The 18,720-nt window shown below is 51.9% G+C and overlaps 1 protein-coding gene across 4 annotated transcripts in view; it reads right to left on the bottom strand.

Annotated features, from left to right (window-relative positions):
• The window catches only part of DPP6 (dipeptidyl peptidase like 6), an 851,682-nt gene that overhangs the window by 484,778 nt on the left and 348,184 nt on the right, over window positions 1–18,720 (bottom strand). Inside the window, exon 1 of one of the 4 annotated variants that reach the window (XM_049642149.1) lies at window positions 2,788–3,214. The exons of the other annotated variants lie outside the window; for them this stretch is intronic. Within the exon in view, the coding sequence (XP_049498106.1) occupies window positions 2,788–2,844 (57 nt within the window). The 5' untranslated portion in view covers window positions 2,845–3,214. Of the gene's footprint in view, window positions 1–2,787; window positions 3,215–18,720 lie in introns of those variants that run through there. 4 annotated transcript variants of the gene reach the window in all.

Here is an 18,720-nt window from a genome sequence, read left to right as displayed (position 1 = left end):
CTACTTACCCTCAGCATACAAAGTCATTTCCTGCTGCCACCCACATGCCTGGCTTCTGACTACCAAGGCAGGTAAGACACTGTACCATACCTCTGTTAGTCTAAGAACTATTAGTCTATTGTAATAACAAAATTTTATTCTATTATTATTTTTCAATGTTTATTATTTTTGAAAGACAGAGTGCGAGCAGGGGAGGGGCAGAGAGACAGGGAGACACAGAATCCGACGCAGGCTCCAGGCTCTGAGCTGTCAGCATGTAGCCCAACGTGGGGCTCGAACTCATGAACTGCAAGATCGTGACCTGAACCAAAGTCAGGAGCTTAACTGACAGAGCCACCCAGGTGCCCCTAACCGAATTTTAAAGAGTATAGGACATAAATATCAGGCTATAGAAAATCCAAATCCTCAGATGAATGCCTCCCAATATAAGAGGTAAGGTGTCAGGGCCCCAAAGTTTGGCAGGACAATTAAACGACTCCCAACCTAAAACCCAAAGCAAACCAAACCACAAACCAGCATCCATTTCTCTTTCTCTGTCTTGTAAAAAATGTTGTCTGTCTGTCTGTCCGGGCCTCCCTATTAACCCCCAGCCACCTGGGGATGGGGCTATCCCCTCAATAAAGAATGGGAGAACTCATCCAGAGCTCTGCAGTCTGAGCACACAGAATAGAGTTTAAATGTCTTTTAAAAATTGACAAACAGTGGGGGAAGAGGAAATAGTCTTCATGACTAAGGATTTTATTTACCTCTTTGTGTTTTGAGCAGTTTGGTAAGATTTAAGCCAACGTGCCCTAAAGGTGCATTAATTTTAGACATGAGATCTTTTCTCCGTCCTGTCTTACTTCTCCCACCCTGGTCCTGCCGCTGACCCTCAATGTGTTCTGCCTCACAGGGTGGGCACTGTGTCCTTCTGAGGGTCAAGAAGATGCCACCGAGAATGGAGGGGGACCTCCTGACCGCTCCCTGCGGTCACAGCTGCCTCTGTCCTCAGCACTCTGCCCAACCACGGCTTCCACCATGGCCCCAGGTACAAGGATGGGGGGTTTCCAATGATCAAAAGGCACAGAATCAAACAAGACCTTGCCCACCCTCCAAAACCCGCACCCCAATTAACTATTTCCACTCTCCCGACATGTGGAGGTATTAGGGAAAATGAGAGTGACATTGTACAGGCGCACATGCCTTCTTCCACGTAACACAGACAGGGCTTCTGAGAGCCCGCCTTTGGGCTCAGCCCTAGGAGCAATGTGCTTTCTCCATAATTATTACCACAGTCCCATAGTCAGAAAGGCTACCCAAGTCTTCTCTGGAGCCTGCACACCCAGGGCACATTTGGTTTATGCCTAGTGAGGAACGCGGTAATCAAAGGAAGCCCAGTTAGTCACGGGATGCTAATTGAGGGTGGACAGACTTCTTTCTGGAACAAATATTGTGTAGAATGACTCAAAAGGAGGAGGGGCTGGTTGGGTTGGTGTGAACCTCCTGGCGTTCATGCTACAGTGATCATTAACCTTCACAGGAGCTCTCCCACCGAACGTGCTTCTTACACTTTGGGATTTACACAGTCTTCTTCCCAGAAGAAATAAAATCGTGTTTAAGTTCTCCAGATGACGGTAATGATGATGATATCACTACTGAGGTGGTCTCTCTTTTTTTTTTTAAATCAAAACATGGGTTTTGAGGAAACGACCCCAAAAATATAGATCCGAAGTTATCTCCATACCGCCTCTGAATAGTCCATGATGAGACTATCACACACTGTCCCCAAAGAGGCTCTCTGCTTTCCTGAACTCTAGTGGGGTCTCCTTCCTTGGCCCCAATCCTAGCAAGCAGGAGCTAACAACACCCCTAAAATAAATACGGGAAATCAGCTTATGCTGTTGACTTACCAAGCTTGAGCAAACTGCTCTGTGGATCTACTGGTGTCTCCCAGGATCTATTTTAATGATCTGCCTGAGGAGAACTAAGCAGTGATTAAAAGATAAGAGCCCTCACGATCTTCGAGAAGGGAGTTGCAGTATCTACATGAGTGGCAAGACACAGCGTGCAGGTTCCCCTTTACTCCGGAGACCGGGAGCCTCTGCAGATGGCGAGCCTCTTCAGGGCAGGGGGAGTGGCCATCCTCTGCCATATGGGGACACCAGTGCATTCCTGGCCATCCTTGGCCAGCACTGGGAGCCCTGCTCCTTCTCACCTGGGGGTCCCACTTGGTCCCAGCTGGGCATCCTTCAGCCTCCCTAGCGGGCACAGGCTGCACTCTCTACATGCCCAGGATGAACAGCAATCTGCTCACTCCCTTCAAGAAATACTTAAGGAGGAAAAGGGACACAGGTCTCAAAAGAAAAGTCCTTTAAACCGAGCTCCTCTGTCCTCTTTTGACTTGTGATAGAACCAAACCAAAGTCCTGCTGGAGGGTCAGAATAAACTGAAATTTGGGGGGGGGGGTCTCACCTCCATCCACCACCCCCCCATTACAAAGTAGTGACCACTGACAAATGCATAATTAGGCAGCTGTGCAGGAGACAGGCCTTTGTCCAAAGGTCCCCGGGCATCAAGTTTAAGCCGCCAGATGCTTGCACCCTGTGGCTGTGCATTATTGATAGACCCGGGGATCTTTCAAAAATAGCACTCAGGAGCCGGGGAGGCAGACCCCAGCAAGGCTCACTCGGCGCTGGCTTCACCTCCAGCCTCTTGCTCAGGTGAGGGCGGTCATCTCCAATATAAGCTCATTCAAGAAGCACAGGTTCCCCCCCTCCCGCGCACGCACACTCCAGAAAGCAGCATTACCTGTTCCTGCTGCTGCACGGATTTCCCTGAAGCATTGGTCTCCTTGGCTGTAGTCATGGTCCCCCGTCCAGGGCGCACACCGGCACAGGGGCAGGTGCGATCTGACGGCGAGTTCCGAGCCACCAGAGTCCAATCGGCGGGGAGGGGTGTGATTTAGTCCATGCTTCCGAAACCACACGGCTATTTTGGGGCGGGTGGGGGAGGGCGAGTGGGTAGACCAGCCTAGTTTTCTCTTTAAATGCAAGGAGCAGAGAGCGGATCCGAACAGGGGAGATGCTGCGGCTCAGCGGGGCTTCTCCAATTAGCAACAGCCTCCGCAATCGCCACAGAAACAATGGTAACTGCTTAGCAACCGGCAAGTGGCGGCGCGGTGCAGGAAGGGGACCCGAGTGATGCGCGCTGCTCCCGCCCGCCTCCCGCCTCCCGCGGTGCACGGCGCATGCTCCGCCACGGCTCGGCTGGGGAGGGGGCTTGGGGGCGGGGAGGGGGCCGGGACCGAGAACGCCGGGAGGAGGGGGCTCCGGGGGAGGAGGGGGGAGACTGGGGAGGGGGGGGGGGGGAGGGGGGAGGGGAGCCCGGGGAGGAGCCGGGTGAGTAGATTGGAGAGGGGGCGGCAGGGGTGGGGAGGGGCGCCGGGGAGGGAGCTGGGGGGGGAGGGGGCGCGGTGTGGGGAGGGAAGAAGGGAGCTCTGGGGAGGAGAGGGAGACTGGGGAGGGGGCGCAGGGTGGGAGAGGGAGGAAGGGAGCCCCGGGAGGAGCGGGGCGAGTAGACTGGAGAGGGAGCTTAGGGGGTGGGGAGGGGGGGGCCCCGGGAGGAGAGGGGCAAGGAAACTGGAGAGGGGGCCCCAGGGGTAAAGGGGCGTCAGGGTGGCAAGAAGGGGCTGGGGAGGGGGACCCAGGCGGGGGCGCGATGCCCTGGCCCCGGGCACTGTCACCGCGCTCACTGCCAGGCCTGGGGGTGGCCGAGCCTGTGCCCAGACAGCAGTGCTCCCAGACAGGCAGGTCACACCCTGACGGGGGAGGGGGGGCACGGAGAGGGCATGAGGGAGAAGGTCTTTGTCTCTCCTTTGTGCCAAGTGCCCGGCGCGTTTGAGGAGGCAGATGGGCAGTGGGCTCCAAGGAGTGGCATCTTTTCTGTTTGCCCAGTGGGTTCTGCTAGAATGCTAGATGTGGAAAGGGGGGGCCTTCATTTTCCTTCACGGTCAGAAAACTTCCTAGGTTTCTCCTTTTTACTTAGTCTCCTGTTTCTCTTTGAAAATCAACCAGAACCTCAACGGTGTCTGTCAGTTGAAAAAAAAAAAAAAAAAAAAAGGAAAAAAAGCATCTGGGGTGACCTTATAGGAGCAAGGCTCCCTGCTGAGTCCTGAGCTCAAGGAGAAGGCAGGACAGAGATGGCCATGGTGTTGGCCCTGCCTGGTTTCTAGGAGCACTGACTGTGGGTCCTGCTGCTGCAGCCCCCTGACCCCTACCCCCGGGGAGGGGAGGGACGAGTTGGCTGGGAGAGGAGAGACACAAGGTGTGCAGAGCTGACAAGCTGAGTAAAGCTTGATTAGCCACTAGTTTGCAGGGGGGAGTGCCTCCTGGCCTTCCAGAAACACAGACCGACTCGGTGCACGGGGGCCTTCTGCTGCCCTTGTGTGTGTGAACAGCCCTCTGTGAACACTTCCTAACTCCTAGCTTCAGGCTGCCGCAGGCCCCCATGGCACGGGGAAGCCACCCCTCCAAGCAGCACCAACAAACACGCCCAAGAAGAAAGTCCTTCTGGCTGGCCACGCATCCTTCCTTCCAGAGAGAAAGGCAGAGTAGATCCGTTTCCCTTGAAAAGCTGTAAAATGGCAGGCTTTCCCTTGTTCAGGTCCTTCCCAGTGCCCCTGACCACGAGTCATTTTACAAAAGCAAACACACTTGCAAGATCCGATGCACTGGGTCCTTCTTCACAGATGACGGATAAATCTAGATCACGGCGGAGTTGCCTGGCCACCTCTGCCACAGCCTGAACTTCGTTCTGGGGGAAGTGTTTGCTTGGCATCGATTCTAAGACATCGAGCTAGGCAGCTGCAGTTTGCGTGGTTTGTCCGAGAATAAATTAAAAAAAAAAAAAAAAAAAAAGGAAAACCCCACGTAAACCGCTCGTCACACAGTAAGGGTCTGGTTAGTGTGTGTTGCTTTTGCTTCAGGCCTCCCCACGGGACAGGGTGTCTCCAGGGTGGGAGCAGCAAAGTTGTGGATCCGTGGTGTCCTCCTCTGTGTGGCCCCACTACCGGGGGTCTGCACGCGAGTTACTACCACTCCCGGCCGCGAGGATTGTGCCAAGCCACGCAGACTCTCAGGGGGATCTTCATACGGCCCCAGGCTCATCCATGGATGGCCCCGCGCGGTCACACCCCTAGGCCTCAGGGAGTCACTGCAAACCCGCCCTTGGGACCCCAGCCACGAAGACCCAGGAAGAAGGGCTGAACAGTGAGGCGAGCAGCCGCTACCCACGTTACCCGCCACGTGCCTGGACCACAGGGACCCGGGGGACTCGGGGGCCAGGGAAGCGACTGGCCAGGCCTGGACCACGGCGGCCTCGGCTGCAAAATACCCCGGGCACTATCTCGGTCTTATTCCCGAGTACCTCAGGGCTGGTCTGTCCTCCTGTTTCCTCCCGAATGAAACTCCTGAGGGGGCTCAAATCCTACCCCAGCATCTGAGAGGAGCTGTGGCTAACCCCGGGAGGCCAGGACCACCAGCAGGAGAGGTGGTAGCCCGGGGTGCTGGGTGCTGGTGGTAGGGAAGGGCGGGAGGCCCCTTGGGTGTTTCCTTTGCACTTCTCAGCCAAGACCTTCCGTTTTACCCTACATCTAAAATGAATGTGGCTGTAACGACAGTTCCCCACGTTTGCGAGATTATACCTGATCCCCGAAAGGGGTCTCCTGCTGACTTCAGATCGTGAGGTCACGTGAGCGCTCGCCTGGCCAGCCCTCCCACCCACCACGACCCCCGTTCATCACCCCTGTTCTCAGGAGCCACCGGGTAGAAAAGTCTGAGAATCACCAGTCGATGGCCAGGCCAGGCCAGGCTGTGCCACTCAGACACTTTTCGTGGATTTTCTGGCGCCACGTCCCCCAGGTGGCTGACTTTTCTGCACACCCGACTTGACTGCTTTTAAAAGAGAAAGGTCGGGTTCTCCCGCCAAGCAAACGCGACAACACGGATGAACCTGGACGGCCTTCCTCTTGAGTGAGCCACGCAGGAGAAATACTGCGTGATCCCACTTAGAGGAGATGCCAAACGGTCCAACTCCTGGGAGCAGAGGAGAGGATGGTGATGGCCAGGCCCGAGGCAGGGAAACAGGAGCGGATGTGGATGAAACGTCCGTTAGGAGCGACGGAGAAGTTCCGGAGAGGAGCATACGACATCGGGCCCGTAGAGGACAACCCTGCACGGTCACTCACTCTGTTAGGAGTCGATCTCCTGTTAAATGTTCTTATCACAAGAGCAATCTTAAAACCAGAGAGGAAGGGCTGCATTTTATCACCATTTAAACATTCATCATTATCCCTCCGGAGCACAAGCACCATGGTGCCCACGTTAATCCTTCAGCTGCAAGTGGGTGCGTCTCACTCCAGATCTGGGGAGCCATCTCCAGGGGGAATCCAACCAGATTCTCCTGCGCATTATCAGCGCTGCCTTCTAAACTCCTCCCTCAGAGGGGCGCCTGGGTGGGTCCATCGGTTAAGCATCCGGCCTCTGCTCAAGTCATGATCTCACGGTTCGTGAACTCGAGCCCCGCATCCGGCTCTGTGCTGACAGCTCGGAGCCTGGGTCCTGCTTCCAATTCTGTGTCTCCCTCTCTCTCTGCCCCTCCCCTGCTCATGCTCTGTCTCCCTGTCTCTCAAAAATAAATAAACATTAAAAATATTAAAAAATAAATTAAAATAAACTGCTCTGTCAGAGAGAAAGCTATCAACCAGCGAATACGGGGGGGGGGGTGCAGACCCCACCCCTCAACATAAGGAACTTACAGACACATTTCTGGAAAGCGCCAGGAATAAATGCCATGGCTTCCAAATTCTAGAGACTGTAGAAAGGATACCTCGGAGAAGAGTCAGGGTGACTCAAGCAGGAACAGGGGCGCCCCCCAAAACCGCATCCTCCACACTCCTCCCCTGTGCTTTCCTCGATGAAGGTTTACTTGAGGTCATACATACTCAGCAAGGGGACAGTGCTTACCTGCCCCTGCTAACGACGACAGCAGCACGTGGTACTGTGCTGAACGCGGTATGTCCCCCAAGCAGGGGAACCCCTGCTTCCCCTACTTTATAAAAGGAAATTGAGATTTCGAGAATTGAAATCTGAAACCCACGGTTACCCAGAGAGCAAGGAACCAAGCCAGAATGTGAACCTCAGCAGTTCAGGTTCGGGACCCCCATACTGCACTGCCTTGAATGCCTGAATAGACTATTGAAAACGTTTAAATAGTCTAGGGGCGCCTGGGTGGCTCAGTCGATTGAGTGTCTGACTTCGGCTCAGGTCATGATCTCGCGGTTTGTGAGTTCGAGCCCTGCCCCGGGCTCTGTACTGACAGCTCAGAGGCTGGAGCCTGCTTCGGATTCTGTGTCTCCCTCTCTCTGAGCCCCTCCTCCGCTTGTGCTCTGTCTCTCCCTGTCTCTCAAAAATAAATAAATGTAAAAAAAATATGTAAATAGTCTATGTGCCAGGAATGACCCTGAGAATTATATATATATATATAATCTTCATTAACCCTTAAAAAATCTCTGCTTTAGTTTGCTAGGACCACAACAGAGCACAATGGATGGAGGGCTTCCACAACAGAGATTTATTCTCTCATTTCTGGAAGCCAGAAGTCCAAGATCAAGGCATTGGTTCCTCCTGAGGCCTCCCTCCTTGGCTTATAGATGACCCTTTGGCCCGTGCCCTCACGTGGTCCCTCTGTGTGTGTGTCTGTGTCCAAATCTCCTCTTCTTATAAGGACACGAGTCAGATTGGCTTCAGGCCCACCCAGTGACCCCACTGTACCTTGCTCACCTCTTCAAAGACCCCACCTCCAAACACGTTCTGAGGTCCTGCCTGTTAGGGTTGAACACACGGATGGAGGGGGACACGATTGTAACACTATTAGCTCCCTTTTTATGTATGAGGAAATGGAGGCTTCAAATGATTACTACGTTCCTCCCAAATCATGTAGGCAGCAGTACGTGGCAGGGTTGGCATTTAGATCCAGTTCTGTGCGATCAAAGCCCGTTGCTGCGCATGCATACCGCGTGCACGCGCGCACGCTCCCTGCGCCTCTTCAAACACCTGCCGAGTGCTCGGGCAGGAGCGGCTTCCCGAAACTCTCCAAAGGAGAGGAAGGCTTCTGATCGCCCCAGCTCCTGCTGAGTCGCTAAATGGGTCTCGCTAAGGCCTTACTCCGGGCGACTCCCCCCCCCTTTGGTGTCGAGAAAGATCCCACTTCAAGCCACGCAAGAGCTTAGGAGGAGGATCTCGGGCTTTGGGAGGTCAGGCTGCACCCAGCAAGGACTAGGCCGGCGCCTGTTCTCGGCCAAGCCGACTCTTCCCTGGAGCCTGGCGGAGCACACGCCAGGCCTGGCAGCCAACGGGGACTCGACCAGCTGCCGGTCCTGCCGTGTTACTCCCTCCGTGCCCACCCACCCTGCTGCCCGGAGCTGTTGGAAATCTCTCGTGTCTGCAATCAGCCTCACCGAACGGACCCGAGCACGATCAGCCCTTTGCAGGTGCATCTGGAGAGAGGCTGCTTCACGCGGGCGCACGCCGATTTCGCCTCCTCCTCTCCGCGCCCCCGGTGTGTCCGGCTGGGGCGCCGGCACAGGCTCGGCTACTTAAGTTTGTTTGCAGACTCGCAGGCCCGGATCCCCTGCAGCTTGATGTGAGCTCCCGCTCCTCGGATTTCCGCTCGCCTTGGCCCAGAGCCCATCAGCCACAACAGCTTTGCGTCAAGAACATCGGATCTGCAAGGCTTTACCGAGCCTCTACTATGTGTGGACGGCAAACCCACCCACTGGAACAGACGCACTGGCCTACAAGCTGCTGTAAGGTGGGGATCAGGATGTCTTTAGAATCTGGGAAGATTTTGAACTTTGCAGCATTAACCATCTGCAAGAGAAGCTACTTCTAACTTACAGTTCCCTGAAAATAAAAAATACGGGCAGCAAGGCAAGAATCCCTGGAGAGCCAGGCTGAGATCCAAAGAAGCAATTTGAAGGTAAATAAATAAAAAGTAAATACTGAGCATTACCAAGGAGAAGGAGAATGTGGGTAAGTTTCCTAAAGACTGGGTTCTGGGTTTCTCTAGACAAAAAGACCAATAGGGTTTATATACATTATATATATATATATATATATATATATATATATATATATAACATATTTGTATTATTTATATATAATTAATATATTAATAATTAATAATATAAATAATACTTACATTATTTATGTATTAAGGAACTGGCTCACTCAATGTGGGGGCTTGCAAATCTGAAGTTTGCAGAACAGGCCAACGGCTGGAAACCCAGGGAAGAGCAGCCTGAGTCAAAGGCCATCTGGAGGTAGAATTCCCTCTTCCTCGGGGGAGGTCTGTCTTTTTCTTAATGACTTCAACTGATTGGATAAGGCCCACCCACATCATGGAGGGTAATCTGCTTTACTCAAAGTCTACTGCTTTAAATGTTAATCACATTCAGAAAAACAAAAACAAAACCAATTAAAAAAAAAAAAAAAAGGAAAGAAAACAAAAACCATAGCGATACCTAGTTTGACCAAAAACGGCGTCCCATGACCCAGTCACATTGGTACATAAAATTAACGGTGACAGGCCATAAGTAGAAGTGATAGATAGTAGTATCTTAATATTCTCAATTTACTCTTCTCCTTCTTCCCTTTCCCACCTTTCTACCTGGAATGCTTCCCACAGTCTTGAGCCATGAGATCGAGACCATTGGTAGGATAAACCCTTGGGAAGGCGCCTAGAGACCCAAGGACCTTGTGAGAAGGAACAGCCATAGCGTCCCTGGCTGCTTACCTCCAAAACTCATATACAGGAAAGACAAATGGACTTCTCTCTTGTGTAAGTCACTGTTACTTTAGGTGTTCTGAATTCAAGTCAACACAGTACAAATTCCTCTTCTGTCTTCTCTGTTTTCCTCCTAATAGTTGCGCTAAGAGTGTCCCCATAGAATTACAGCCAATGCAATAAGGAAGGAACACTTACGGATCTGTCTCATCCGACATAGGAAAGATGGGTACTAGAGGTAGCAAATGGGTGAGCCTCTAAATCGGGGCCCGCATGCTATGGCCCGTGGGCCTGATGAAGTCCACTTCCTGTGCTTTAAGTACAGTTTTATTGGAATGCAGCTGTGCCCATTTGCTTCCATACTAGCAGCTGTTCTTACGACACAGTGGCAGAACGGACACCCGTGACGGAGGCCATGTGGCCGGTAAAGTGTAATACTTACTATCTGGTCCTCTGCAGAAAAAGTTTGTTGATCCCCGGCCCGCAGTAACTCTGTTGCACGTCAACTAAAGGTATGTGGATCCATTCAGAATCCCAAATTCAACAGGAAAAAACCTTCCGGGATCAAAGCAGATCAGCTCCACAACCCCCAGAAAGGAAAGAGGATAGGAGAAGCCTAACGTGTTTCACTGGTGGCCTCAGCTCACCGCCCACCGGCCGTCAGAGCCCATCTCCTGTGTTGTGGAGCCGACTGTCCCCACCACACCCCCGGTGCACATCCTACAGCACCCTCTCCAGATGCACAACACTTGCACGGGACAGGGTTCGGTGCCCCAGATGCAGGAATCTCCTATGCATGTGAGGAATGCTGAAAGCATTCAAGTGGTCTGCCAAATCCTTACCACCATCGCTTACGGTAAGTGCTCAAAAATGTTTGTTGGATAAATTAATAAGGTGGCGGAGTCCAAAGATAACTTCATATCATATCTGAATGATCTTCACTTCTTTTCTCCCTAAAAGACGCTCCCCTCGCTGATCACAAATCTTTACAAGATAAGGTCATGCTAAGCGCTCTTCCTGGGGACTGAGGCCAGTGTCTCCAGCTGCCTGGGAAGTCAACAGCTCTGTGTTTACTGAGAAATTATTATGTGCTAAGTCAGGAAATCTGTCTTCATGGCCTCACAGGAGAGGGAAACTTGTAGCAGATAAATGCCTTTTGGTCCTGCCTTAGGAAGTACAAGGAGAAAGGCAGCAGGGAGTAGAGGTGTCCGACTCTGTGTGAGGGGCTATGTAGAATTTACTGGATGCACTGCAGGCAATGCTAAGCAGTGATCAGAAGCAAGATAATGTGTGTACACAGAGTCGCACGGGTGGATGGTAAATGCAGCGCTTAAGGCAAAAAAGTCAGAAATATCCATATTTACACATGTAGACATACATGTGTGAGTATATATTTACATAAACATAGATGTACACAAAACAGATGTATGCATGTATAAATAAACCAAAACCTTATAACAAATAAAAAATGCGTTCCTACAAAACATGTGTTTTGCAAAAACACATACAAACTACGAGTTGCCCATCAAACAAAATCAATGCTTGCTGATGGCAGGGAGGGAAGAGAGTAGATGACAAGCTCAGTTGGGAAAAAGAAAGGGTAGAAGGGAGGCAGAAAGGGGGGGGGGGAGGAAGCATGGAGAAAAGGAAAAGAAGGAAGAAGGAAGAAAGAGGGTGGGTTTTGCTTGACCCGCGGATGAAAACGTGCCACAAACTTCCCTCCGCACCTCTCAGTCCCCTCACCTATGAACAAGATGCAGCAAGTCCAAACAAAATGCTCTGTCACCCTGCGTGGCCACCTGTACCATGGGATGTGACCCTCACAACGGTGCCTTCATTCCTTAACGACAGGTAAGGAGCCTGGCTGCAGGGGAAGGACCGTTTGGCCAAGGCCACACGGACCGTGATCTGATTACTGCGCCTGGGGTGAGCCCACACCGGAGCCTCCCCGCCAGGCAGGAGCACCACCCTCTCCAAATTACGTGTTCCCGAAGCTACCTGCCAGCTGGAAGGTTCCACGCTGTGAGTGCTGGTAGATGTTCCAAGGTTGGCCATCCAGTTTCTGAAAACCACTATAATGCGAAAGGGCTTTTAAACCAGCTCACATTTATGTCCGCACCCTGGCTCTCATTTATTTACTTTTTTTAAATGCACATAATTTACTTATTATGTACCATATTGTTCTCTAAATCCTTTCAACCTATAGGCTTTGTTTTTCTCCAAGATGGCACGTTTCTTTTCCGTCTCTTCCCTCCCCTGCCCCTTCCTTTCCTCACCCTTATAGGTGCAGCCTCAGTTCAACAATGCACTCAGGGTATGATGTTTGGGAAACTCTGCTTTAAACTTTCCATGTTTCATCCCAAAGTAGCTTAATTTCATTCAAGTTGCCTTGCCCGTCATGTCTCCCCTGAACCATCCCATGGCTTTAAACTCAGCCGCAGGGGCGCCTGGGTGGCGCAGTCGGTTAAGCGTCCGACTTCAGCCAGGTCACGATCTTGCGGTCCGTGGGTTCGTGCCCCGCGTCGGGCTCTGGGCTGATGGCTCGGAGCCTGGAGCCTGCTTCCGATTCTGTGTCTCCCTCTCTCTCTGCCCCTCCCCCGTTCATGCTCTGTCTCTCTCTGTCCCCAAAATAAATAAAAAACGTTGAAAAAAATAAATAAATAAACTCAGCCGCAGAGCCAGGGCGCTCTGGAACCCGGCAGGTGGGCCACACGCGCTGGCCGGTGACGCTCAGCACGGCCTGCGTCTTCTCAGGCACCTCGTGTGCCAGGATGACCTTGGCAACGGCAGCTCGACAGATGCCTTGTTTATGGTTTCTAATGACCCCCGCTGAAATTTCTGGGGCTGTTCACGCAGCCCTAGTCTGGCGCCAGCTGTGGAACAAGCTATCGTGTTGCTGGGGGAACATATGGCCACTCAGGTATTTCTGCCCGCACACTGTCTTCAGTGTTGTTTCCGGAAAGAGATACCCAAAGGAGGCCCCTGGATGATCCTGGTGTGGGTTTCACATCCTGCCTGGTTTCCCGGAACCTCTGCTCACCTCCCTGCCTTCTGGCCTGGGCCTGGCTCTTTGGGAGGAATGGGAGAACTTGTCTGATGTAAAAATGTCCCCGCTCCCCAGACCTTTCAGGGCTCGTGCTTCATTTCCAACACTAAATAAATAAATTAGGAGATCCGTGCAGAAGGTTTCCAGAAAAGGATGAGCCAATGAAATCCCTGTTGTCCAACACTTTGCAGAAACACTCTGAGTTGACTTTGGGGATGAGTGTCAGTGACATTCAAGTGGGCCACATAAAATTGGAGAGACATGTCAACAATGGCAAGCTAAGACACCTGGTACTTTCTCTCGGAAGGCATCATCAAAGCAAGGACATTAACAAAGGACAAAGAAACCACGTCCTCCACCTGGGCACGGGTGCCAGCTCTACCCCTCACCCTCCTCTCCTTAAATGCCAGGCTCAAATGCCACCCCCTACCTCCCCGTGGACTCTGTCCTTTGCCCCACTGCTCTCCCATCACACACATTCCATGTCCCATGTCTGTGTACACCCCTTGCTGCCTCATAGAGTCACCGTCCGCTTCCCTGGCATGCCCAGCACCACCGTGAGTTTCTCCTCGGCAGGGCCAAGGCAATGTGACGTTCTGCTATCAGTTTAAGGGACGGCTTTGAGGCCAGAATTGTGTGTGTGAATCCCACATCTGTTCATTTGCTGGCTTTGTGCAAGCCACTGATTCCAGATTCCAGCTGTGAAAAGGACACGGTAGTCGGTGGCTTGTAGAATGCTGTCAGAATGAAATCAGATAAACTCAAACCAATGGACAGAGTTTGCTCTCAAAAAACGGTTCGTCTCATTGCCAGACTGAGAGCTCTGGGAGGTCAAGTCTGTTCCTCCCTGAATTCTCAGTGCTCAGCACACAGAAGATGGCAGAATAATGAGTGTGTTGGGGACAGAACGTGTGTGAAAGCTGAGCAGCACCTCGACCAAAATCAGGGGGACCAGAGTCTCTCTTTGCATGATGCACCGAGAGAGGTCAGAACCAGGTCATTCATTTCCGGAACTCATTACGGACAAAGAAGTGTAGACAGATGTGTGTACTCGGAGTGGAGCCTTAATGGGGCAATGTGGTCACAGTAGGAGTAACGGAGGGATGGAAACACGAGATGGAAACCAGGCATGGAGGCTGCCCGGGGAGCACAGGGCAAACCAAGGAAAGAGTGCAAGAAGGACTGACCAGCCCGAGGAATCCTCCCACATGCCGCTGAGATGCAGGAGCTGCAAGGAGAGCCTTCTAGAAGTCGGGGCTCCGTGCCCATCCCACCCGTGTTCTACATCCGGTCAGAGCGCCTCTGCCTCCCTCTCCTTGGCCAGAGTTGCGTCTCATTGGATGGAGCTGTGCGACTTCAAACACGGGGCCCACGGAGTCCACCCTGCGGACGGCCGCCTTTCAAGAAGGCAGCATGAAAAGCCGGGCCACTGGCCACTAAAGAGAGGAAAACTTCTGACATTTCAGAAATCAAAGAGGAAACACGCGAGGAAGATATGTTTCATCAATTCACCAGACAGGCATAAAAGGTTGCATGTGCCTTATTATGTCTTTTTTAAGAGTCTCTTTTGCTAAAAATTAGAGCTACGTGAAAGTCCTTAAGAATCAGGGCCCAGCCTGTGTGAGACAGCACTGGCAGGTCCCACCCGTCCCGGCCTCCATCCTGTTCATGTTCACTCGATGACCTCTCTTGGGGTCATGCGCTCGGGCCCCTCGGAGGTTCACAAATGCACCTTAGAAATGCTCACCAAGGCCAGGATGGGGGGGGGGGAGGGAGACCTGTTCTGGGCCCCCGTGAATCCGATAGAGAGAACACATCTTTCCTTTTCCTGACACACGGGTGGTACCACAGGACATGATTACAGGTCAGCTGACAGGTGCCTGTGACAGTGACTGCACCCTTCCTCACGTGCCCTCACTCTACACAACCTGGACTTGTGGAGAGGAAGCATGCAGTCACCGTGGACCCCCCCCGCCCCCCGTCAGTAAGTTCGCCCGAACAAAACTCTGCGTAAACGCTACAGACTGGCCCCCTTCGTTTTCCAGTCTCAAAGCGCCTTCCCAGTCCGGGGGATACTTTACTGTCCTTCCCCCACCTTCTAACAGTATCAAATAACAATAAAAACATCTATGTGAAGTAATAGATAAGGTATGGAAGGGGAAGTCAGATCGCCACCAACCCCCATGAGAAACGGAAAAGATACCTTGGTGGAAAACCCAAAGCGGCCAGCTGAAGACAGTAGCCGTCCTAAGATGAAATTAACTTATTCTACCACTTCCTGTGTCAACCAGCATTAATAGAGCAGAATAAAATTAAAAAAAAAAAAACAACCCAAGTAGATCGAACTCTTTGTAGGGGTATCATTATTTTATGAAACTTTGGTGAAATATTACAAAGATACCGCTCTAAATTCCGTGAAAAGTCTAAAGAGAAATTGTGTGTGTGCACCATTCCGACACGTTTCTCTCCTTCCTGAGAACACACCACACCCTTGCTTCTCCAGAAAGCCTTTGGAAGCTGAGGCCAGAGCGGCTCCTAGGCGGATATAACACTCAGTAACTCCCCATATTCAACACGTCCATTTATAAAATACACCACAACAGGGTCCTCATGCGATAGAAAAAAGCACACCCGAAATGAATTCGCAGCCACGATTGAATGTGTCTCCTACAAAGGCGCTCAGATGAATACAGGCAAAGAAAGACTGTCCTTGGAAGGATCATAAACAGGACAGGAGTCCGGTTTCAGTCACATCTCAGATGGATGCAAGACCAACCCTACAACATGACTGATGATTTCTCAAAGCCCATCCTGAGTAGGGTAATGGGCAGAAAAAACCACAATGGATATGGTAAAATTTGTAGGGGGGACCACAAAGGATCCAATTTTGATGTATTTTCTTCATCAAGGCTTCAAAATCATAATTATGTTTTCATCCTTTGAATGGTTGGGATCCTTCCCACTATAACGGATACAGCTGATATAAGACATAAGACAACCCTAGTCTCTCCGTGAACTTTGTACTGATACTCCATCAGTGGATCAAATTAACACACCTGCCCTACCAGGAACTTGAAGAAATTCAGGACAATAACTTGGATTCAGGGCTACTTCCTCCTTTACCCTCTTCCGCAGCTTTCAGAAATGCTCCTTGCCCCTCAGATGAAGTATGGTCTCCCAGTCACTCTGGGGGTGGGGTGGGGGAGGTGGTACTCATACAGGAGGTCTCTGGGGGAAATGACTGCAAACTGGTTCAGGTTCTCAAGCCCAGCACTATTTCCCACTCGCTGAGTTTTGGCTTCACTTAAAAACAGGAGATTGTTGGGGCGCCTGGGAGGCTCAGCTGGTTGAGCATCTGACTCTTGGTTTCGGCTCAGGTCACGATTGCACAGTTTCGAGATCGAGCCCCACGTTGGGCTCTGTGCTGATGGCTCAGAGCCTGTCTTGGGATTCTCTCTCTCCCTCTCTCCCTCTCTCTGCCCCACCCCTGCTTGTGCTCTCTGTCTCTCTCTCTCTCTCAAAATAAGTAAAGAAACATATGGGGGAAAAAACAAGAAACTGTTACTAGATCCCTGGTTGGGCACCATTTTTTTTGTCTCTCACTTAATTCCCAGACATTTATTGCGCATCACTATATGCTAGGTCCTGTGTAGACACTGGGGGAAGAAAAATCACAACCCCTGGCTTTGAAGGACTCTGAGGCTCATGGAAGACAGAGAGATCGACAGAATATCCAGATGGACGTGGAGGCAAGGGTGTCCGGCAGGAGCAGGGGATCTGTGGTTCTAGAAAGGATTTTGTAAGAAGACTGGGCTGGTGACAAAGACCTGGCACGGAGGAAGGGTAGTGACGCACAAAAATGTCTCTTGATGGGTTGTAAGCAGTTCAGTGCGCTGGCGTGCAGCATGTGTGAGAGTCACGGAGCGGGAAGGGTCCCGTTCACCAAGGGTCCAGACTCCCCCTGCAGACAACTGAAAAAAAAAAAACTTTGGCGATAAGATGTCCTGAGCAGATTTATAGTTAGAAAGGTTTCTTTTCAGAATGTGGAAAATGACCTAGGATGGAGACTCCAGGCTAGGAAGCTTTTGGAGCACTCAAGCAAAACGTAAGAAGCGCCTGATGTAAAGTGATGGGGGTGAGAAAATAAAATTAAAGTTGCTTCTCAGGGCAGAACTGAAAGAACATGTTGACCAATTAAGATGTGATCTGTTTTCTGTGAGTAAATTTGGCTACAGCAACATACGCTAATTCTCCGGAAGGCCTGGAACAATGCATTGCCAACATCACACACGTTTGTCAGTTTCACCTTCTATCTGTACTTTTTCCAGGCACCGCACCGCTGCCCATGCGGGACTCACTAATGAGCGACACTGTCACAATCAGGATAAATTTCAATGATCACACCTCATTTATTTTCCAGCACCTTCTCCATCTGGACACTCTACCAAGCGTTCTATGTTCTCCAACTATTACATTTCAACCTCAGGACTCCTTGATTCCTTGTGTTGATTAACCTAGTCGGCGTGGCTCATGGGGTACGCAAGCCTAGCTTAGGATTCAGGAAACCTAGATCCCGTACGTGCTTGTAGACTGACTGTTGGGTCCCCCCAAGAACACAACTTGTATGTTAATATCTAACTCCAACATGATGGCGGTGGCAGGCGGAGTGTTTGGGAGGGGACAAGGTCAGGACGGTGGGGTCCCCGTGACTGGCGTCAGCGACCTTATGAAAGGATTCTGAGCGCTCCCTCTCCGCTCTTGCCATATGAAGACACAGCAGGAAGACCACCGTCTGGGAGCCAGGCGGTGGGCTCCCAGCAGACACTGAACGCGCTTCATCTTGGACTTCCGGCCTTCGGAACTGGGAGAAATAAATTCTGGCCGTTTGCAAGCCACCCGCTCTGTGGTCTTTTTGTTACAGCGGTTCCTAAGGACTGAGTACTCTGTGCACCACACTACTCCAGGGTCCCGACTCACAAGCACTCTGTGGACCCTGGAACAGGGTGGTGGTGGGGCAAATGTAAGTACCTCGAATTTCAATGGCTGCTGTCCTCTCTGGAGCTGCACGGAGAGGGTGGTGCTCCCTTGGATGCTGGTGCAGGACATGGTGCATGTGCGGGGCTTGAGGTGGGGCAAGCCACCACCGCCTTCTGGGCTCTGGGCTCTAGTTTTGTGACCCCCCCCCCACCCTGGGCCCCTGTTCACAGCTACCCTTGCGGCCCCTAACCTCATTTTCAGCATACAGCAGGCGCTCCCTAAATGCGTGTGGCCGGTGAAGAAACAGAGCGCTGAACTACCTCGGTGGCCCTAGTGGGGTGGCGGCTGCGAGCCGGAGGCCGGGGGATGTCGCGCTCGCTCACCTTCCTTTGTGGCGAGCCCCACACCGAGCGTCTTCACGCAGGGAGCCCAAACGTGGCGGTTCATTTAGCCCCGTGCTGTTTCCTGCCTCAGTGGACTGCACCTGTTACCCTGTTACCTGGGACGTCCTCGCCACGATCCCTCTGTGCCCCAAGCTCCCTTCTCCGGGGCTCACTTCCTCCCCCCGGGTGGGTTGTTCTCTTTCTCCCCTCTGCTTCTGTTTAGTTTCATCTTCTTAGCTTTTCCTGTGACTCCGCGGTCCCTTCTCAAACACGTGGGCACTCCTGACACGGGTTATTCGCTGAACTCAACAACAGCGAAGAGCGGCCGGACGACAGCTTGTCAGAGTCGGGGGCGGAGGGGAACCACAGCAACTTTTAAAGTCGTTCCTTCTTGTGTTTGCACTTGTGTCCCTCTGGTGCTTGTGATTTCCCTCACCCGGTCACTTCGCCCCATCCGTGTGTCCGCCAGAACACCAACACCACGTGTAAACA

This window comes from Panthera uncia, chromosome A2 (assembly GCF_023721935.1).
Source record: "Panthera uncia isolate 11264 chromosome A2, Puncia_PCG_1.0, whole genome shotgun sequence".
NCBI classification, from domain to species: Eukaryota; Metazoa; Chordata; class Mammalia; order Carnivora; family Felidae; genus Panthera; species Panthera uncia.
Note: the sequence above shows the minus strand (reverse complement) of the source record. Positions and strands in the feature narration are given on the sequence as shown.